General features: G+C 34.0%; 1 protein-coding gene across 4 annotated transcripts in view; it reads right to left on the reverse strand.

Annotated features, from left to right (window-relative positions):
* The window catches only part of CNTN5 (contactin 5), an 812,742-nt gene that overhangs the window by 422,606 nt on the left and 366,011 nt on the right, over positions 1–24,125 (reverse strand). For all 4 annotated transcript variants that reach the window (XM_058545360.1, XM_058545362.1, XM_058545361.1 and 1 more), the window contains one exon: positions 23,889–24,064. In XM_058545360.1, coding sequence (XP_058401343.1) covers positions 23,889–24,064 — 176 coding nt within the window. The remainder of the gene's footprint in view (positions 1–23,888; positions 24,065–24,125) is intronic.

The following is a 24,125-nucleotide window of genomic DNA, read 5'->3' on the forward strand; positions in this document are numbered from 1 at the left end:
ACATTTGTGCAATCAAATTTATTTAGAGAGCAATTAAACATTTTCCTGCTTCTGAATATAGGCACAGTATATATCCCAAATCACAAAGCCATTTATTATGCTATTTCCAGTTCCACTGGCAAAATCACGTATTGGTGTGTCTACCACTGAGAGTGGTGCCTTCCAATTAGGTGGCATGGCAGGGAGCAAGAGTAAATCAGCATTTCCATTTGCAGATAGCATCCTTAAGCTGACAGTGCTACTCAATATTTTGCATCAGCCAGGAGGCTAAAATTGCTCAAAACTTTCTGGAAAATTTTAATTGTGACATTTTAAAATAGATCCCTAAGGGAGTAGTTACCCTTTTCTAATCATCTTTGCCAAATAGATCTGAATTTAATACCTTAAATGCAGAAGCAAACTGAATAGAGATAAAGTCTATGAAAATCAACGAGTTACAGTCTAAGCTACACCCAGTTCTATCCAGATCATTTGATTATATGTTATCAATTTCTTGCCTGTCAGGAACATTGGCTCTGTCAGGAAATAGCAGTTGGTGATTGTGTTTTCCGGTGTGTGGTTTGAAGAAATGAATAGATTTCAGCTGTGTATTTATAACGAATGTTGTTGTTCTAAGGAAGAGAATTAGATAGTAATTTTGGCAGATGAGAAGAGATTTAGGATGTAGATGGTTGAAAAGGTCATTTTTTTGCTAAAGTTCTTATATAAGCCATCAAAGTTTAAGATTATGCCAATTTCATATGAAATAAAACTCAGGAACTCTTTCTTGTAAAATATATTAAAATTTTAAAATTTTATTTATAACTATCTAGTACCCAGCATCTATAGAAGAAAGAGCAAAGTCTTTGCAATAAGTTCAGGATTGAAATTTTCCCTCTGGATTTTGACAAATCACAATTTCTCAGGGTTTCATTTTCCTCTCTATAACCAGTATGACAATATCTGCCTCACTGAATTTACAGATCCAGATATGAAAATGTATGTGAAAACAACTTACAAACATTTAAAGGCTTAAACCTATCAAAAAGTATGGAGAAAATTAACCTCTTAAATTTGCCTAAAACTTGATGTTTTATTAGATAAAATAAGTTTTCAAAATAGCCCTGGTGGTCTAGTGTTTAAGATTTTGTGCTCTCACCACCGTGGCCCAGGTTTGTTTCCTGATCAGGGAACCATACCACTTGTCTGTCGGTTGTCATACTGTGGTGGCCACATGTTGCTGTGATGCTGAAAACTATGCCACCAGTATTTCAAATACCAGCAGGGTAACCCAGGGTGGACAGGTTTCATAGTTTCCAGACTAAGACAGACTGGGAGGAAGGACCTGGCCACCCACTGCCGAAAAACTTGGTCTTGAAAACCCTGTGATTATCAATAGAGCATTGTATGGTATAGTAGCAAAAGGTGAGAGGATGGCACGAAAAGACCGAGCAGGGTTCTGCTCTGCTGTACACAGGGTCTCTAGGAATCGGAATCCACTCGATGGGCACTAACAACAAAAGTTTTCAAAATAGTAAGTTTGAGATGTTGTATAGGTAAATAAAAAAAGTGGTGTTCAATAAGAGGTTGTTGTAGGCTGATTGTTGGTCACAGGACCCACACTCTGAGAGTCCCATGTCATTTGGTGTTGAAATCACTGCAATTGCCTGTTGGCATTTTTTAATCTACTCTTCTTCCCCAATCATCTTTTATAGTGCTCAGACTAGCATCCCTAAAACATGATTTCATCATCTCTCTCACTTATTTAAAAACGTATAAGTATCCCCTCTTGTTTATCTGCTCAAGTACAGACTCAAGAGATTACAGATCAGCCAAAATTCCCTTCATTTTTCCTATCAATATTTATCTCCCTGACTCCTCAGCATAAACCCTTACATGCCCCAATACAGTTGATCTCCTTCTCCATCTCTCACTATGCTGCTTACCACTTCCTGTGATGAACACTCTCTGTTCATCCCCTTTCTCCTCTGTTAGCGTGTTTCTGCAAACTTCACACTAACTGCACTTTTCAATGCTGTGAACTGACTTGGAATCATCTTGGTCTAAATCCTGTTTCAGTATGTGAACATTCTACAAACTTTAGCATAGATTTTGAAATCAAAGACCTAAGTTTAAATCCCATTTCTATACTTATTATCTAGGAGAACCTAGGCAAGCCTAAGACTATCTTTATCAAAATAGAATCAGTACTTCTTATCTTTAAAAACTAGTTTGAAAACTTAAACAACCCTTGTACAAAAAGCACTGAGCACAGTGCCTGGTACATAATAAATTTTCAATAAATGTTGTCCTCAGTTGTGATTATGATTGTTATTGTCACATATTTTCTTACAGGCTGCTTTGTTCTGTGATTGTTTCAGGTACATTTCTCATGTGTTACCTCTTGTATACCACGTCTAGTACATCTTGGGTGATTTCCTTTTTCTCCATGTGGTAGGCAGAATAACATTCCCCCAACATTGTCCATGTTTGAATCCTGGAATTTGTGAATATGCTAGGTTACGTGGAGAAAGGGAATTAAAGTTGTATATGTGTATGTAAAGTTGTATATGTGTATGTAAAGTTGTATATGCTGCTTCCTTGCTATGCTAAAAGAAAAAGAGTATTAAGGGTGAAAAAGACAAGAGAAGTCTCTTTTTACAGCTCTTGGATATAGAAAACAGTGATCCTGACTGAAAGATGTAACAAGTTTATTGCATTTTTTTAAAAGAGAATCAGTTGAAAGAACACAAGCTTTGGAGTCACCGAGATCAGGGTTGGAATCCCAGGTTTATTTCTAATATCTATGTGACTCTTTGGGATTGAAACCTTCTTCAATATATTCCATGTGACAGTTGCATTGCGTCATGTAGTTTCTACCCACCTAAAATTGTAAAAGTCCCGGAATATCTCCGCAATTTCCAGTGGCCCATGAATCTCTGTCCCCCAATCAACCATAATCCTTTACACAGATGTTACAGGAAGTTGTGGTGGGGGTTGATGAATACTGCACTAACATGTGCCTCTGGGGAAGAGACATGTCCACAGGGGAGGGGAGCCCAGTGAACTGAAATATAACCTGGCCTTAAGACCCGTGGCCTGAACCCAGCAGGTCCCAGCTCCCTGTGAGCTTCCTCCACAAACGGCCACAGCAGCAAATCAATAGTCCTGACCGATTCACACAACTGTAGAAAATTACTCAATTCATTTTAGCACTAGTTCCTGGACCTCAGTTCTGATGGTGGTGCTGAGTGGCTCAGAGGCACAAGATGCATGTATGAGCACCAAGCGTCTAAGAAACTTAAATCCACCAAGGATGGCAGGCACCCTGAGTTTCGGGAAGACTTTAAACAAACGATGAAAAAGAACTTAGACTTCCTTGAACCTCAGTTTTCTCAGTAGCAAATTATAATAAAATGGTTTTCCTGCAGGGTCATACTGAGAATTAAAATTATATATGTTAAGCACCTAATAATGAGCCAAGCACAATGTAGGTAATTCATAAAAGATAATCTTTAATTTTAAATGGAGCAAATACTAATAACCCAGAAGAAGGAACCACTACTTCTGTACCCTTATAAAATGTGCAAAGGAAATTGTTGAGCTCTGTCATTCCCTAAATTTTTTGAATAGGCAAAAAAAGGACATTTTATTGGTTTTCTATACTCAGAAGTGCACTTCAGAGCAAGATCACTCCTGACAAGCCACTGGAAACCACCCAAATAGCCTGTGAGATCACATTACTTCTTATTACAAATTACATCATCAGAACATTTCAGAACCTAGAGTACCCACTCTCACGTATCCCTAGGTGCTGCTAATGTGTGAAATTACTGAACTATGACAGTATAATATAAAAGCCAGTAGCAAATTCTCAAGAAAAACTATTGCATTTAAAAATATATATAAATAGGAACAGTAGTAGTTCCACTATGGTGTGGTGCAGGAAAAAAGAGAAAACAAAATGAATCCATATGGCTATTGTCTTAAATCATCAAAATATAATTAAAACAAGTGAATTCAAAGCAGGCTACAGCTATATATAAGCCCAGATTTAATGAGTTGTGGAAATTCAATAAACTAAACAAATCACACATTACTATTAATTAATGGGCTGTAAAAGATTTCCAGGTGGTTTAGGCAAATAAAAATTTTTATTTTATATTTTAGAAGAAAAGTTTTTGGTAATTATGAGATAAAACTACTTATCTAAAAATTCTGATATTTCTGCTTCATTGTAAATGATTATTCAGATTACTTAAAATACATTTTTCTCAATTCCTTATATAAAATTATATTCATAAATCATTTATCAATTATTTTATATCAGGTTATATTAATCTTGACATATAAATGTTATTATATTTATAAACTATAAATCATAAAGTTTTTCTCCTGGTAAAATGAAATAATTTGATTAGGGGCTATATTATTATAATTAACATAGTATGTATATCTCATAAATATATAGAGAAGTCATTTGAATACCTCTTCCACTATCTGGCATTCTTTTTTTAATCCAACATACACTTATTATGTCCCAGTGAAAGTTTTTTATTCTTAAGGACTCAAACATTTTGTCCCAACCTTTCAGGCATTTATATTCTTACAGTGGAGACATAATAATTAGATAATATGACAATTGCAACAATACAGCAATGTATAATATGCTATTGAAGCATAGAGGGAAGGAGGATACAGGAGAAGGTGTAAAAGTAAGGTGGCATTTGAAGCAAATCTTGGAGAAATAAAAGTTCTCAACACAGATAAAGAGATGAAAGACACCTATTATAATACCTGGCATAAAACAGGTATTTTATTAATATTGTTATATAGATCAAGGCAGAGGCAACTGATTCCTCTTCTTGTAACTGATATTCACTTATTAATTTAAAGCATGTTTATTGTATACCAATGATTACAATTATTCTTAAGGATTCACAAATATTATTGCAATGTTTGAAGCACTTACGTCTCTTAGTGGAGGTAAACAATAGTTGTGGCACATGAAACTGCTTCAAGAGAAGAGTTTACACTTTCATATGTTTATATGCGAATCACTATATTATAAACACAGAAAAAATTCTATTGCCTTCTTTCATTAGTTTGCTAATGTATTGATGTGATATCTAATTCCTGAAAACGTTCGGGCAAAGAGTTTCATTATGACACACATTAAAAGAAAAGAAGTAAATTTTTAAAATTAATTAGTTAGGGAGTTCAGAGTTGGCCTCTTTGAGGATAATCACATCGGAGCTGAGATGTGAAGAGAAAGAGGGAGACTTGGGAAGATCCAGGGAAGGAGCATTCCAGGCAGCAAGGATAACGAGATGGAGCAAGCGGCATTGTGGAATCAAGGAAAGGCTATGAGGGGCTGGAGCATAGTACCAGAAGGGAGCCAAGAGTAATAATATCATCCAGGGAGAGTGCACAGAATGAGGTCAGAAGAGGGCTAAGGATGAAATATTAAGTTTAAATGGGTGGGCAGATACCATTAGAGAATCAGGGGCCAGAAAAGAAGGCACAAAAGCATGAGCAATAAGAGACAGGGTAGTATCTATTTCATTGTAAGTGTTCAATAAATATCTAGTAAAAGGATACATTTCTTTCTCTAGTAAAGGGAACAAAACAATATATAAATAACTATAATATCCTGAATATTAATAAGTTTACGTTCAAAAATATTAACATTTTTATACAGATGGTATTTTTAATAATATTTGCCAGGCACTGTTTAGAGCACTTGGGATATATTAGTGAGCAAAACAAAGATTCCTGACCCCATGGATATCAAGAACCAGGCTCACAAATCTCTCCGCATTTATTTCTTGCATCAAGCTTGTGAGATTGATATGAACATTATCCCTATTTTACAGATGAGAAAACAATCTTTAACTTGCCCCAAATGTTCCTCCTAGGAGCTTGCATTTGAACCCAGATTTTTGGGCTTCAAGCACATAAACAGAGTACAAAGAATTGGTCACTATGGAGAGGTCACAACATTCTGGGAAGAATAAGGAAAAATTTTATGGAAAATATAGCATGTGGTTTATAACTTGGAGAGTGAGATGTCAACAGCCATAGAAGTAAGAAGGCAGTCCAGGTCAGCGTATCTGTATGAGGCAGAGAGAAGGGATATTACGGATGGCCTGTAGTAAATAATGATTGTGCATCAAAAGTGGGAGATGACGTCTAGAAAAATGGGTTGAGTCCAGATGTGGAGTTCCTTAATTTTTATTAGTACTCAGTGGAATATGATAGTTTGGGAACACAAGGGGTGGTCTGAGATGGATGGTGGTGATAAGAACATTTTGGAAGCTATCACAATGGTCCAGGTAAAAAGTACACTAAAGACTTCAGCTAGGGTGGTTGTACTTTGGTAAGGAAAGAATGCATGTGTGAAAATTACTTGGAGATTGATTGGATATGGAGGAGTAATAAAAGATAATGAAGAGGGGCAATCAGAGATGTTCCCAAGTTTTCCAGTGTGGTATCATTGGTACAATTTACAAGAGAGAAATTCAGAAGCGTGAAAGATTTTTATGGAAAGAGGATGAAGAATTGGAATTGTGGTGCTGAAGGAGATATTCAACAAACAATTTGGCCCTAGATATTAGAAATAAAATCAGAAAGAAAGACATGGATTTAGGAGATATGAATTTATCCTGTATAAGGATAATAGTTGAAAATGAGACAGTGTCTGGGATAGTTTATGGAGAGAGGAGAAAACAAGAGAGAGGGAGAGAAAGAGAAGAAGTTACCTAGAACTTGGGAATGCTTATACATGGTGAAAAAACAGGAACAGGGACAGAAACAAAGAAAACAGATATAGAATAAGATACAGCGTATCAGGGATGAATGACCTTAAAGAATGTGATACATAAAAGTAAAGTCTCTTAAACTGATGAGGCACATATAGGTGAACTGCTGATCTATGGATGAAGTAGTATTAAGATATCTGAGAATCACATCAAAGGAAATAGGGTAGGGCTATAAATGACATTGTCTGGCAGTGGGTAAATCAAATCACAGCCAATATTTCTACAGTGGCTCTCTCTGCAAAGGCGTAATTTTAGGTGATCACGGATTTTTAGTAAGCCTCAAATGGAATGAAGGTAAATTTTTTGTAAATTTTGGCATTAACATGTGAGTATAATTCAAAGAAGGATCTATCTTCTATATAATGTAGACATTGAGAGCTTATTTCAGGAATAACTGCTCAATTTAGATATGGTTAGGAGACTTTGATGTTGTTAAAAATTAATCGAGTGTAAAAGAAGGAGAAAGATGAAGCTAGAACACCTATGACTTTTACTGTTGAAGAGCAAAAGCCACTTCAAATTACTTTTTCAGTAGACTATATGGTTTACTATGTGTGCCTTCCTACCCCTTAAGTTATTATTGTAAATCCCACTATCCATCCACTGCCTAACTTTTAAAAAAGCAAATTTTTTTCTAGTTTCTTACCATATGCTCACTTCTTGACATCCCATATACTAACCTTGACCTTATTCCTCTAATGGAAATACTATCTTTATATTCAACTGTGCCCTCTCAATTGACAAACACAGTTTCTTTATCCTTGTTACCTGCTAATAAATGGACTGAATTTGATGTGGTTAGCAAACCCTGTTACTTGAGAATCTCTCCTCTATTGTTTTCCATAATTAAATTACTCAGTTTTTCTACCTTCCACTCTTAGTACTTAGTACTTCTAAGAAGTACTTCTTTGACTTAGTACTTCTAAGATGAGCAAAATGTCTGCTTTGTCCCATTTCACTCATTATATTAGGCTCCACTTTGATGAAAGAAAAGCAACTAACCTATTTTCTATTTTACCCTTCACTAGGAGAGAGGTCATAAATAGGATTGATACATTATCTCAAACACAATGAAGGGCCCCTAGCTAACAAAACCCTCAATTTTCTTTCTTATGCTAATATTGATTCCTAATTTTTCTTAGGATTAATATTTTATAATAAAGTAGTACAAGTTTATGGCCTAGATGAATATTCAGTCTTTTTAGTGTAAGCAAAGCCACTTCTTAACCAAACACACACATCCACACACACATCCACACATCAACCTTTGGAATTTATCATCATTAAGGTAAATTGAATCATCAGGTTACATGCCTTTATTATGCCACTGTGAAAAACCAGCTCATTTATTAAATGAGGTCCTGGGGGGTGGAAATTTCTCTAACAAGCTATTATATTTGTGTAAGAGTGGAATGTCCCCTGAGCTGCTTTTCTCTAAGATCTTTGTAAAGCTAACGATTTGAATCATCTATTTGGCCTTGTTTTTCCTGTCATTAGCATTTACTAGTGTCTCACCATTTGAAAAGTTATATATGATTAGCAATTAATCAATAATTATTTTCTAAACTAAGTAATGGAATACATTTCTAATTTCATTTTAAAAGAAAGATAATCAGGAAAGTTAAATTTTAGTACAGGATTGTGTTAAAACATACATGAGCTTTTTGTTCTTTTTTTTTCCCTGTGTGCAAGGCAGTAAATTTTGGGAATGAGATAAGCCTACAAAAACTGTATAATCTATGAATAAGAAAAGCAATTCTATTTTATAGTTTTATATGGAGATAATTTGTCTCCATGGTAGAGGCCAGGGGGGAAAAAAGAACATCTGTTATAAGCAAAGGTGAAGGCTATCATCTTGTGGCAGAGGAGTTTCAATGGACCCTGGGCAAGGGTAAGTATTTCTAGTTCAAAAAGACCATGTAAAATGTATGTATTGAAATATTTTATTTGTCCTTAGCTAATTATGCTGAAATGTGTTTGGCAATATCAAAGAAAACCTCATATTCAAAATGATGCAGAGGTGCCAGGGTTGCAAAGATAAACAAGATTAGGTTGACAGTTAATTTTTATGTTTTATATTTAAATACTCCTTTAGCCTTATCCATATTTACGATGCCATCCAGATTATGTTAGAAAAAATAATGTAAGTAGGTGTAATAAGATTAATATTATAAATTTTATATTACTAGTACTTCCAAAATATGGGAACTCAAATCATAAAATTAGAACTGCAGTTAAAACTCAATTCCAAAACATTAATTTTGATAGTAGAAAAATACTTCTTAGTACTACTAGCTATTCAACTGATTTTAGTTTAGGTCCACAATAGTGGCAGTAGCTATAAACTTTAGGTGGTACAAAATAGTTCGAACTAAAGTAGGGTACTTGAATATCCCTCATTTCTAAGGCTAGGCCTCCTTCTAAGGTGAGTACAATTGTTACAGGCTGAATTGAGCTTATTTTGAAAGATACATCCTTGTAGACCACATTACTGAGACCTCCACAGTTTCCATGTATCTTCTGAATCAATCAATCAATATCTTCTGATGATATTCACAGTCAAATTGCATGAATTTTACTTATTTTGCCTCTCTTACAATTAGGGCTATTTTGAGGTTCACCTGCACATTAATAAAAACCAATATGAAGTTGTCAACGTAATATGAAAGTATGCATAACCTGATTAATTAGAAAAAACAACATTAGAGTAAAAGCAGTTGGCATGCATGTTCTCTGTGTGGCTTTCTTTTGGCACAATCGATTTGAAGAGATAAGCCCCTGGGATGAAACAAACCAAAAAGTAGTCTTGTGTGAATACACTGAAGTATAAGTTAAAAGCAAGGATGATATGAATGTGCGTAAGTACATCAGCGGTATCACATAGAAGAAGTTCAAGTCTTAATCTGAGCTGTGTGGCCACATGTAGTATATGACCTTTATCATTTCAGTGTTCTGATCTCAAAATTAGAGGTTGTGAGAGCACTCAGCAGAAGCTTAGGATTGTTCCTATGATTTAATAAGGTGTCATATGCAAAAACTCTACAAAGTACATTAGGGGAATATTATTCCTTTTATTTCATTAAGAGATCTGGATCTAGAGTCAGATAACATGAGACTTGAATTTCAGTTTCATCTCTTAGTAACCATGTCACCTTTGGAAGTGAGTTACCTCCTTCAGTTTCCTAATTTTCAACATGTTTAAATGTGGATAATGCCCACCTTATGGGGTTTTTGTTTGTGATTGAACATGAGAGTATATGCAAAAAGCTTACCCCAGTTCTGACACATAATAATCATTTAATAAATCTTAGCAATTATTATTAGCATTGTCATTAAATACTATTAATGTTTATATCATTAAATGGAAATACTATATAAATGTTTAACATTTAAAATAAATTGTTCAAATTGATAAATACAGTGATTTTCATTATAGTGTTTATTTTATGAACAAAGATAGCCTTGCTTTTTTTTAGTCTCTAAAAGTGGGTGAATAAACTAAGATCAAAAATATTTGGAGAATATTTTAAGAAATAACTTTGGAAACAATCTCTAAAATACAAAATATCACAAAATTAAACAAATAAAAACACTGCCACAGAATGTCCTCTACAGGAAAGATATAATCCCATTTATCTATCAAAAGTGTTTTAAAAAAATCAGGATTAGTAAAACATTGATAATTTTTTCTTTCTTGTGCTCTTATAATGGAATTAAAAAAATAATAATTGTAAGTCAAGTTTTCTAGATCTGCTTGCATATTGGTGCACAGGGACTCAGAAATATTGTATAATAAACATGCTAGTTCCATCCCAGCAATTGTGTTATTATTTTGTGAATTTAATGACTATTTATGAAATTTCATGAATTATAATTTAAATAAGTCTGTTACAGCTGTGATTTCTTAGGTGGATGATTTACTATGTTTATGAAAACAATTGATATTAATGACCTCATTTGATGTTCTTTACTGACATATTATAGACATATTTTTGGTTATTTTGTTCTGACAGATGTGATCCTTTTAAAATGCTATTTAATTTTCTATGAACAATTTAGGGAAGATAGTTTTCTAAATCCTTCTACCTATGAAGAGTTGGGAGGTAAGCACTTTTTTTTTTCTTATAGTAGGCCGAAAAACAAGATGTTTCAAAAACTTACTGAAAAAGTAAACTATTATTTCTAGATCTTTAGACATGAGTTATAGCAGTGGCATGGGTAGACACCTTAAGTGTTGACAACTGAAATAGAATAACATTTGCACATACATTCTCAAAGAACTGAACAGCAGGATTTTTTACTTAGTTTGATAAATTCTATCACTATATCCTGACTCTATACTTGCAACTCAATGAAGCTATGGAGTGAATAGGAAACTTTCATTGCTACCAGGATCAATAGAGAGATGGTGCTAGAATTCTAAAATCATGTTTAGAAAGAAAAGTCAGAGAGCTTTCTTCTGTATGCAATCACAGACATATCAAAAATTACCTTAAAAAAGATAACTTGACCATATTTCTCTAGGCTACCTTAGTTTGTTTTAGACATCTATTATAATATGCAATATATTACCAATAGTGTGCAAAATAATATGTAAAGATATTATTATTAACTTTAAAATGGATATTAATACCTATTTTGATATTAATATTAATTAAATCCATTAATACCCTTATAGATATTAACATCCATTTTAAATTTAGTAATAATCTCACTAACTACTATGTAGAGCTTTATATTTATAAAATGTTTCTGCTTAAATTGTCTTATTTATTTTGACTCTCTGTTGCAATCGTTAGAGACAAATGTATATGTAACTCCTAAGGAATCATTCCTCTCACAAGTCTTAGAGGGAAATTCTTTTTGAGCATAGTGGTGCTGGAGGGTATTCACTCATTCACTTACTCATTCTGCAAACAATGTCTGAGTGCTGACTATGTACTTGAATGTTAGCAGTTGGGTATTAATCTAAAAAAAATAAATGAGGCATGAAATCTGCCCTCAATGAATTTGGTCTTATAGAGCCAGTTGTGTGCTCAAGCTTGGAAGGGCTGTTGAGAACCCAAGATGACTGTCATAAATAGTTGCAATGCAAATAACAAGAAACAAATATAATAAGGAACGTATGGCAGAGAGAGACAGAGGCAAAAACAGACAGAGACAGACAGAGACAGACAGAGGCTGGTTGTTGAACAGGAGCCCAGCAGACAGGGAGAACACCACAAGTAAAGATTTGATATCATAAATAAGAATAAAATGTTTTGAGGACAGTATATAGTTCAGTATAGCCTATAATAGAGAGAAATCTGGAAAAGTAGGCAGAGTCTAAAGAATAAATGTCCTTGAGGTTATTTGTAGGAGTTTGCACTTTATTCTGAAATGGATTGGAAGACTTTAAGTATTTTAAGAAAGATAGGCTGATCACATTAGTGTTTCTTGGGTAGGAGGAAAAGCGGAGAAGATAAAGAATAGTAACTCTTTGTCTAAATAAATCCATGTTAGCATAAAAACAGACACATGGACAAATGGAACAGAATAGAAAGCCCAGAAATAAACCCAGACATATATGGTCAATTAATTTACGACAAAGGAGCCAAAAATATACAATGGGGAAAAGATATTATCTTCAGTAAACGGTGTTGAGGGGGCTGGCCTGGTGGCATAGTGGTTACCTTCAGCACACTCTGCTTCAGCAGCCCAGGTTCAAGTGTTCAGATCCCAAGCACGGACTTACACCACTCATCAAGCCATACTGTGGTTGCAACCCACATATGAAATAGAAGAAGATAGGCACAGATGTTAGCTCAGGGTCATTCTTCCTCAAGCAAAAATAGGAAGATTGGCAACAGGTGTTAGCACAGGCCCAATCTTCCTCACCAAAAAATAAATAAATGGTGTTGGGAAAACTGAACAGCCACATGCAAAAGAATAAAACTGGACCAATATCTTACACCATACACAAAAATTAACTAAAAATAGATTAAAGACTTGAACACAAGACTTGAAAGCATAAAACTTGTAGAAGAAAACACAGGCAATAAGCTCCATGACATAGGTCTTCACAATGAGTTTTTTGAATGTGACAACAAAAGCAAACGTGACAAAAGCAAAAATAAACAAGTGAGACTACATTAAACTAAAAAGCTTCTGCACAGCAAAGGAAACCATCAACAAGATGAAAAGGCAACCTACAGAAGGGGAGAAAACTTGAAAAGACATAGGCACCCCCCTGTTCTTTGCAGCATTATTTACAATAGCCAAGATGTGGAAACAACCTAAATGTCCATCGATGGATGCATGGATAAAGACATTATATATATATACACAATGGAATATTATTCAGCCATAAAAAGAACGAAATCTTCTCATTTGTGACAACATGGATGGACCTTGAGGGCACTATGCTAAGAAAAATAAGTTGGACAGAAAAAGACAAATCCTGTATGATCTCACTTATATGTGGAATCTAAAACAAAAACAAAACAAAAAACCGAGGTCATGGATACAGAGAACAGACTGGTGATTGCCAGAGGCAGTGGTTGGGAGGTGAAAAAAATGGGTGAAGGGGGTCAAAAGGTACAAATTTCCAGTTATATAACTAATCATTTATTATAGTTATTATAAACTATACTAAACTAAGCATGAGAATGTAATGTACAGCATGGTGACTATAGTTGGTAATACTATATTGTATATTTGAATGTTGGTAGTAGAGTAGATCCTAAAAGTTCTCAACATAAGAAAAAAATTTCTTTTGTAACTATGCAAGATGATGGATGTTAACTAGACTTATTGTGGTGATAATTTCGCAATATATACAAATTTTGAATCATTATGTTGTACACCTGAAACTAATATAATGTTATATATCAATTACACTTTAATTTAAAAATAATAAATAAAATTTTAAAAATCATTTTAAAAAGGCAAAAACATAAATAAATATATTCATGTCCACAGAGATAGACTTAATGAAGTGGTTACTATGCCCTGACTAACTCCATACTTGCCCCTTAAGTCCCACAGAATGGACACAATATAATCCTGGCGTAGAGAAGTCATCTTGGTCCCATCTTAGTCTAAACTTAGACTGTAAGGACCATAAATATACTTCAGAGGTGAAATCTTATCCAACTTATAGACTAGGTTAAATGGCCAATGTCTGAGGATATCCTTTTTTTTTTTTTTTTAAATGATTCACACCAAACAGCAACAGTCTTCCCTCCTTTTTTTTTTTTTTTTTTTTTTGTGAGGGAGATCAGCCCTGAGCTAACATCCATGCTAATCCTCCTCTTTTTGCTGAGGAATACCTGCTCTGAGCTAATATCTATTGCCAATCCTCCTCCTTTTATTTTTTCCCCCAAAGCCCCAGTAGATAGTTGTATGTCATAGTTGCACATCCTTCTAGTTGCTGTATGTGGGACGCCGCCTCAGCATGGCCAGAGAAGCAGCGCATCGGGGCGCGCCCGGGATCCGGACCGGGCCGCCAGCAGCGGAGCACACACACAACCGTTAAGCCACCGGGCCGGCCCCAGAGGATATCCTAAACAAAGTTGTGAAAGAGTTTTGTTGACATGACATGAGCCTCCTACACAGACTTGTACAGCATCATTTACAATTTGAACAAGGCTATATTGCAATGAGTTGAAGGGGCTTTTAATTTAAAAAACTCCTATTTCAGATACACAGGTAGACCTGTTAGAAATTATAATAAGAAACCCCATGTGAACTCCCAGAATTTGCCCAAAGTACTAAAGTTGACTCAAAACGAAAATAAAAAACAAAAGAAGAAACAAAAACACTGCGGAAAGCTCACATAGAAACTGGCACCATGAATTCATAGGTGCTGAGGCCCTTCTGCGCAACGCACAGCTCATTAGCTGGTCTTGATTAGACGTTTCCTCTTAGTTCCTCTCCTTTTCATTCTTTGGAATGGGAAAAATATCAGTTAAACCTAACCACCATGTGATTCTTCTACTGGCTGTTACAAATTTATGACAAAAGTGGTTTCTACTTCATTGAGATAATGGTTGTATTTTATTTAAAAAAAATTCAGGATTCTAGAGGATATGAGATGAGAATTAGTGTTGAAAGTATCCAAAAATATTTATAGGATTTTATAGCTCCCTGGCTGGTTTTAAGATCCTTTACCTAGTTTAAGTTTGCAGGTCAAGATGTGGTCTAAACTCTAATTTTTTTTCTAGATCAAAATGGTATGTACAACACTGAGTATCTTCTATATGGCGGAATATTTCCCTGGAAGAAGATTAAAATCTAGAGGAAATCTGTACATTACTTGAAAAGGAGAAGTTCATTTGGCTAATTAGACTCTCTCTGTTTTGTATTTTCAGCATCTTCCTCTACACTGACTCCCTTCTTTCTACCAGCAAATCCCACCATGTTTCACTGCCGTGTCATGTCAACAAAACGTTGTTATACATCCTCATTTCTGTTATGGCCAAAATCAGAATCCAGTATAATACCTTATACTTAAATGCCTTGGGTTCTGATTTCCATCTCTATTGCTACTGAAACTGATTTTTAAAGGTCTCAAAATCTAAAAGTCTTTTCTGAGTGCTACTTACAGCCTTGGACGCTAGTGACAATTTCCACCTTAAAACCTGAAGGTCACATGTATTTCACTCTTTTTTATTAGATCTCTTCTGCACTGCTTGGATCATTCCTTTCTTGTCTCCTTCAGTAACTCCTTTCTTTCTACCTTTCACTATCTTTCTACTAGAGAAATGCATATATTCTTAAAGGTTAGTCCTCAGTGTTCTTTTCTTTCTAGTACAATTTCTCTTGATGAAACATCCCTATGGTTTCATTGAGTCTCTCAATGTGTTTTGGGGACAGTTCCCAAGTGCATACCTGAGCACCAATCAATATTTTCTCCTGAAAGTAAGACTAAAATTACCGCAAACTGAAATTATTTTACTCTCCCAGAAACTTGCTTCTCTTCTCTGTGTGACTTTATTATATAACAGCATTATAAATTGTTCAATTGAATTGATCAAAGCTCGGAATCTTGAAGTCATTCTAACTCCTCCATATGTTTTCACTTCCACCCCCATCCATCTAATCAGTTGCAAATTCTCATTTATTTTGGAGCCTCCCACACCTATCTATTCTATTATATCCAATATATCACAGGATTCAAGGCCTTTTTACCTAGATTAGTGAAGTGACCTCCTAACTTTGACTTCTCTTAACAGAGTTCTCTTGGATATATATTCTTAGAGCAGCTCTCTGATTATCTCTGCCCTCTGTACACTTATAGGGTAAATTACAAACTTCTGCGCCATGATGGTAAGCCATGAGGGATTTATGCAGGAACAACGTGGTCAAAATTGTGTTTTACATAGATCACTTCAGAAAACAGTACAGAGGAATTTTAGTGGGGTTGGGGGAGGGTGGAGAAGAGAGATGTTAAGGAGGAGAAAAAGTGGGTAGAAGTTCCAGGTAGGCAATTTTTCTGGTAGTTCAGGGGGAGATAATGACTGTATGAACTAAGGAAATTGATATGGAATTGAGGGATTTGTACTAATTTTGGTAGCCTCAAGCTCTATGAGGATATGCATTGCTCATTATAGGCTCCCTAACATCTAGATCAATGCCCAAGACAGAGTAGAGATTAAGTAAATGTTTCATGAATAAAATAACTATAGATATGCTAAATAAAAAATGCAATTCAGGTTTAGGGTAGCACAAAGCAGATTATAAGAATGAAGTTTGAAGTTAGATCTAAGTTGGAGCTGCTGTTTTCCCATTTACTAGCTGTGTGACTTTGGGAAAATAACTTGACATTCTTGATCTTCATTTTTCTTTTCCATTTAAAATTAGGTCAATAAGAACTCCTTTCATACGGCTGACGTGAGGATTAAAGGGGTGATGATGCATTAAATACATTTAATAGTTTGCTTGGCTGTTAAGTGCTCAATAACTATTGCAGCTTATTCTTGTGTTATTGTTATTAAATATACGTACATACAAACATATATATATAATACATACATATACACATCTATACATATACATATACACATCTATACATCCATATCTAGCTCTATCTACACCATCCATCCATCCATCCATCCATCAATATACATGAAGAGCAGCAATGTTTAGCACGTGGTGTGAAAATGCAATTAAGGCATAAGAACTCCATGGGCAATACATGTTCCTCTCTGACTTGTCCCTCAAAGACAGGGTTTTTGTGGGATAAAATAATCTTGGACAGTACTCATATTCCATATCTGCCCCTTTGTTTATATTTTTTTGGTTTATATTAGTATCTTCGTATTCCCCATGGTTATAAATTATTCTGAGATGGAGCTGCTATTTTATCAAGTAAACCTGGCACCAGAGAGATTTAACACTCCATTGTATTTTGTAGGGTGACACATGGTAACTAGATTTATTGTGGTGATCATTTTGTAATGTATATAAATATTGAATCACTATGACGTACATCTGAAACTGATAGGATATTGTATGTCATTTATTCTTCAATATTAAAAAAAACCTCCATTGTACTTTTATGCCTTGGAATGTTTTGCCCTGGGAAAGATCTCTAAAGACCTTTCTTTGGATTAAGGATTAAGGAGCAATGAATTAAGTAAATGTGCTTGAGCAGTAAGGTTCAGAGGATTTATACACTCCTTGATGCTGGTCTTTCCGGTTACTTCACACAACATGAGTGAAGAACTGCTTTTCTGTATTTCTAAAAACAAGAAGAGAAACACTGAGATCAAATGTACTCTGGGTCAAGCCAGGCAAGTGAGGCCATTTTGCTGGAGGTCGTCTATCACATATGGACAGAATTATTCATGTTTTCCATAAATAATCAAAGTACGTGTTTGGATAAACTTAAATAAAATATTTGCAAATTTATAAGTTGCATAACAGAATTAAGGACTGAGGACAAGGTGCCACAGATTTCAATTTTGATGCACTCAATAACTTTCCTTTAAAGTATAAAATCGTGTATTTTTAAATTAAAAAAAAAATTTTCTGTGATCTCTATCAAAAAATCCATACTATAGTTTGTCAAGGAGTCATACACTCACAGTTTTTATATCTATTATGATCAGAATAGTTGTCCTTTTAATTTTTTTTTTCCCCCAAAGCCCCAGTAGATAGTTGTATGTCATAGTTGCACAGGCTTCTAGTTGCTGTACGCGGGACGTGGCTTCAGCAAGGCTGGAGAAGCGGTGCATCGGTGCGCGCCAGGGATCCGAACCCCGGGCCACCAGCAGCCGAGCGCGCGCACTTAACCGCTAAGCCACAGGGCCGGCCCAGAATAGTTGTCCTTTTAAAGGCAGATTTAAACCCTATTTTTTGAGTAATGATTTTATAAAAAAAAGTTTTTTTAATAGAATACAAAATTACAAACTGATATTATTTTGTAATAAAATTTGATAATTTTACAAATAAAATCATCCATGCCAATGTGACTCGTTCATATTAATATTCAAATGATTTAATAAAGTTATGAAGGACAAAGTCTCATAGACTAATGAAATAAAGCTTTGGATATACTGTGGAGTTAGCAATTATTCAAATAATTTCATTAGATGCTAAACACTAGTAAAATGTGGTTTTAAAGTCTAAGGTCAATTTTACTTTAGGAGAAAAAGTTATGAAAAAGCTAAAGAAGCAATTTCTGAGTTTCATATGAAAATGAAAGGTTAAATTAAAGGGCTAAAATACGAAGTCTATAAAAATCATATAATCTCCCAAAGAGTTAAGGAGGTTATTTTAATCAACAGCTTCAAAGAAAACTAATGGAATATTCTGGATCTAAATCATCTAAATGCCCTAAAAAGCAATATGTTCGAATTTAGATATGAACTATCAATTTACCAGTGATGGCGTATAAAGATATTTTTGAAGCACGAGACAGCATGAGGAGATTTTATTCTTGATTCATTTTATGTTTGACTTGCTGGTATGAATTACTTCTAAGAATCCAGACTTTGGAGAGATTGCTATGAGCTTTGGATTTTTGAAGGATATTTGAGAAGTGTGCAGTGTCACGTTATCTATTCCAAATTCTCATCATCATATTAATAAGCTAATCGAGTGACAGTCTTCTATCGTGTATTCTTGCTTGTCACTGAAGAGAAATCACTATACTAGATGAGCAAATTATCCTCATGACGAACATAAGCTACAGAAAGAAAATATACTTTGTCAAAAATAATCTTATTGATAACCAGTAACAATCATCACTAGCAATAATATTCCAACTTTATGTTTATTTATGTCCTTCTTTCTGAACTTAAAAAGCAGTTCACAGACATGACTTCTCCACCTCATTAATTTTTACTATACCCTTGTGAAGAATATATTTATTAATGCTAAAGTACATTATTAACATTAACAAAGCTGAGCCATGTTTATAAATATTCATTTAGGAAGAACTTAAAATGAAAGATTCTCACAGGTAGACATTCAGACATGTGAGGGGTAGGTTAAAAGAGGAAGATGAGCAAGTGTGCAGCAGCTGCTCAAATCCATTAGCTGCTTAAATGAAAATTGAAAAAAAGATTTATAATGAATAAAGTGAATATCTTCATGATTAAATTCAAGTTAAATGTAAAAAATTGGTTTGATTTTATGTCAGGCTAATTAAATTTGCTATTGAATTGACATAGGGATGTTATCGAGATCTCTATATAAAGCCTCAAATGAGAAATTTCTATGAGAATTAAATGTTAAGAAAAGATTTTCTTCTCTTAAGGAACTCAGGGGAAATTAGAGTCCTTTAAATATTTGTATTTCCCATTTTTCTCTGACCACTAGGAGTCACAGGGAAATATTTATGTCTTGACCACAATAATTATGAGACTTTATGACCTAAGGATCTTGAACTCTTATGAAATTTATTTTTTCTGGTGCTGTATTTATTTATTTACGCATTTATCTTTTATGATACATGATTTTATATAGCAAGTTAAATAAATCACCTTTGAAATGAGGTTAAGACAAAACATATCAGTAAAATAAAATAATTATCATATAAATATACATTTGCTATTTTGAATTGTTGATATGTTGGGTAACAAGAGAACTGGAACAAAACTTTAAAAGAAATTAGATTTGTTTTACACTCACTTAATTTTACACCCTTTGTTAATGCTACACCACCAGGTAAAGCTGTCACCACTCCTTTATCACCATTCTCTTCAAAAGCCAGAATCAATGACGATATTATCAGCTTTTGATAATGGCCACAGTCATCTTTGTCCTGTCTCAAATTCATTTAGAAAATTTTGCTTTCCAAGTTCTAACCACAGATCATCCAATAACAATAAATTTATGAGGAAAAACATAGCAACTCGTATGTTGGTTGTGAGCATGAAATTACTTAATGAATTTAAATGACTTAGAGCATTGTCTGCCACATAAGTAAGCATTCAATACACATAAGCTACTAATGTGAACTCAAGACTTTAAAAAAATTGTTTTTTAAAACCTCTTTCCTAAACTGGTTTAGCAATACTAATGTTATCCTACCCACCACTAGAACTTATTTGGGACAGTCTTATATGCATCTCTAGGACGTAGATTTTAGTCTCCAGAACATTATGCATTATGGCCAATGAAAAGTAGCTGGACCACCCCCCTAGCAAAGAACTAGGGGGATCACGATGTTATTAGAATATTTTAAAATATATTTCTGGTTAATAAGAGGACAAAGAATCTAGCATTAAGAAGTTGCAATAAATAGCCAAATTGTGACAATATGTATATGTATATGAATAAGTTGACTCTGCAAAACACTCATGTGATTCTAATGATACTCAAAATCAGAAAGATTAATATAATGTGTATGTGTACATATACAATATATATGGAATTTTCATGCAAAAGGAAGATGACTCTAATAGGATATATTTAAATTTTATTATCATTAATAAATATGGGATTTTTAGCATATGGGTATCTTGATTCTTCAGTTAAATATGTATCTATTAATAAAATATAGATCAATACTTTTTTCTATGAATATAATTAGGGGAGACCCATCTAATGTTTATTTAACACTGTCCAATAAGTCTTAGAATCACATCATTTTAAGCAATGACGTCATATTCCAAAAGGCAAAAGCCTATGTAAAAGCTATAGATTTAAAGTGTCATTGATATAATATAAATAATGTTCAAATTATAAAAAAGGCCAAGTCTGTTAAAAAGGTCTCACATTTGAATAGAGCAAACAAAATTCAATTGGTTTATAACTCAGAAACTGACTCTGGACTGGGTAATATGATATTCCTTACTATTTGATTAGAAGACCACAATTTTTCTACAGTACTAACATAGTGTAGAAAAACATACCTGATAAAGCTACTGTGTGGCATACGATAAAATTAAGGTATAAAAGGTAAAAATGTTTATTTAATAAAATTATTGTAAACTGAGTAAAGCATAAAAGTATGTCTCAAGAATAAGTACAAGGCAGAGTTTAGTTATAAACATTAATCAAAAATTTTGTAATAATTTTCATAATTTGTATATTTGTCTCCTTTTATGACATTTAAAACATTTAACAGACTCAGGTATTAGATATAAACATTCAATTTGATTAAATAGGTTTTAATAATTATCTAAATTTACTAAACATTTAGTTTTGAAATATTAGTTGTGTAATGAATATTTAAATTTTTACGTAAATAGTGGCTGATGGATATAAAGGATTAATGATTTCAACTTTAAAATGTGTAAAGAGTAATGAGTGTTCCTCTATCCTCAAAAGCCCTTTGGACATTAAACATTCTATGAACAATAAATAGGGAGTTCATTCTCTATCTATCTGTGAGGCTGGACACAGGAAATCATGATGTAAAGAAAAGTTGCCAACAAGTTTTTAATCTCACTTTACCTTCATATCCTTTCATTTCCTTTTAGAAGCCTCTTTTCTTTTTTCTCCCCAACTTGTACCTCATTTTCTCCCCCTAATCACAAAACTACCTTGATTCCTAGAATCCCATAGCACCCATGCCCACACCCAGGTAGACTGGAAAGCAAGTTGATCTAGACTTCACTCTTTCTCTCTACCACCTATATTTGCATTTTTTCCCAAAGATCACCAGGAAACAAGATAAAACTAAACCTAAAGGACTCCATTTTTTATATCATCACTGTAGACATAATGGCATCTAGGTGGAGGAGTAATTTTGAGGCAAAAGTGGCCTTCGTTATGTAAGTGGTTGACTGCTTCACCCAGGCACCTTATGGGCTCTTATGCATATGTATGGCCTCCAGAACAGTGTTGAGTCAGGTGGATGGGAACGGGAAGAGACAGGGTCATAAGATGCTACCAATGAATGCATATGTATGTCTACCCATAATGTTTAAGTTAAAAATAAAGCAAATATTTCTCTAAACTAAATTCAGGACAGCTCGATGCTGAATAGATTAGGTAGGTAGGTAGGTAGATAGATAGATAGATAGATAGATAGATAGATAGATAGATAGATAGATAGATAGATGATAGATAAATGATAGATAGAGCCTCCTTTGTCCAGTCATTGAACTATAAATGCTGGTGCCAATGTGCTCATTCCAGGTGGGGGTGAGTAGTTGACAACTGTGACTGGTCTTTGCAGGAATCCTAGGAAGGCACAGTCATACAAACACCAAAGATCTTCCAGTAAAGAAATTTCTGCTCTGAAGCATGTAGAAAACTTTGCGTACTTTGCCGCCACTGCTGATTTTGGGGAGAAACAATTGATATACAGGCTATTGCTAATTGGTATACTTGTGTCAGGTAGTATAGGCCAAAAAGAAAGGGATAAGCCACCAATATTTGTACATCATGTTCTCTGGATTTGCTGTATCTGTCTTGAAAAGACTGCTCTACTGAACAGAGGAGCCATTAGGAGAGTTATTTACTCTGTTAATTAAGTGACTTTTTTAATGTGTGCACTGAAAAGTATCAGGTTCTGTGAGATACCACGTAATATTTTCTAAAATCAAGGAAGTATATTTAGGCTACTATCTTGGTATATCTGCTGTCTGTAAAGAACCTATCTGAACTCTTTAGCCAAATCTACTTTAAACGATAACATCTAGATTTTTCTAGGACCCAGCTCAATATTCTCCAAACTGTATCCATTATCATTCCTTTATTCTTTCCTTTTCTTTTTCACACTCCAATAATAGGGTGTCTAGATTCTGGGTTAAGTAGAAATAATATGTGAGAAAGATTATATAGAAAAAAAATGAATTATTCCATTCTTCAGGGTGTAATTTTAACCTAAAAATCATTTTGTGATAAATTATATAGCCAATATAGTTAAGTATGAATTATTAACATGATGATTCCTGGCCCGCCTATCTATTTTTCAGAGATTGTAATCCTCAAGAATTTAAATTCAAGTAGGGTTACTTATTAAGAAATAATACTAAGATTTTTTCACCCAGTAGCCTAGCCTCAATTTGGTGTAATCCCTCATTATAAGTGAAATAATTTCAAGAGTTTTAAGAAATAAATACATTTAATTAATTAGGTATAAGATCTATTTTAGAAAATGTATACATTCTAGTATACATACGGAATCTTTTCTCTAATTAAAAAATTGAGACATCTGGGAGGGAAGTTATAGTCAGATTCTGAAATATTAGCATTTCAGAGGCATTTCTTTAGTTACTTGACTATAAGCAGAATTTTTAGAACATGCTATCTTATGTCCAGAAGAATATACAGCAAATAGTGACTACAATAGACAGTAGAAGAATAAAAGCAGCTAAGTGGATATTTTAAAAAGCAGACAGAAAGAATTAGAAATCTATTTTTTTACTAGATTTCAAAAGATATTTGAATTCTAAAACTTTGTTTCCATGAGTAGGATTTTTAACCTCTCAGACTAGTATGTTGAGCTTATTTGAAGAGGGCAAACATTTCAGGGAATTTCAAAACATCTCGGGAAGAAACACATTGTTTGCATAGTTCTAATCCTTACCAAGGTTTTACCTCTATTTTTAAATTTGAGGTCTTAAGCTTTGACCTAAGTAAACTGGAAAATTACATATACACATTCTGTATACATATATGGAACAAAACGTATACTTTACTCACAGGCAAACTGAAGTATGGCTTCTCTACTAAGAATACTTCCAAAAGTGTTGGCTGCTAAACACTGATAATGACCAGAATCCTTTGCTTCACTTGGATTGCTTATAATGAAGGTCCCATCTATCAAACTGTAGCGATAATCACTTTCCAAATCTATCTCTGTTCCATTTCGAAGCCATCTTAGGAAAAATCAGAAGACAAATATGTAAAAATTACTTGAGACATTATAATACTCCCTGG

Source organism: Diceros bicornis, chromosome 7, assembly GCF_020826845.1.
Source record: "Diceros bicornis minor isolate mBicDic1 chromosome 7, mDicBic1.mat.cur, whole genome shotgun sequence".
In the NCBI taxonomy this organism is placed as follows: domain Eukaryota; kingdom Metazoa; phylum Chordata; class Mammalia; order Perissodactyla; family Rhinocerotidae; genus Diceros; species Diceros bicornis.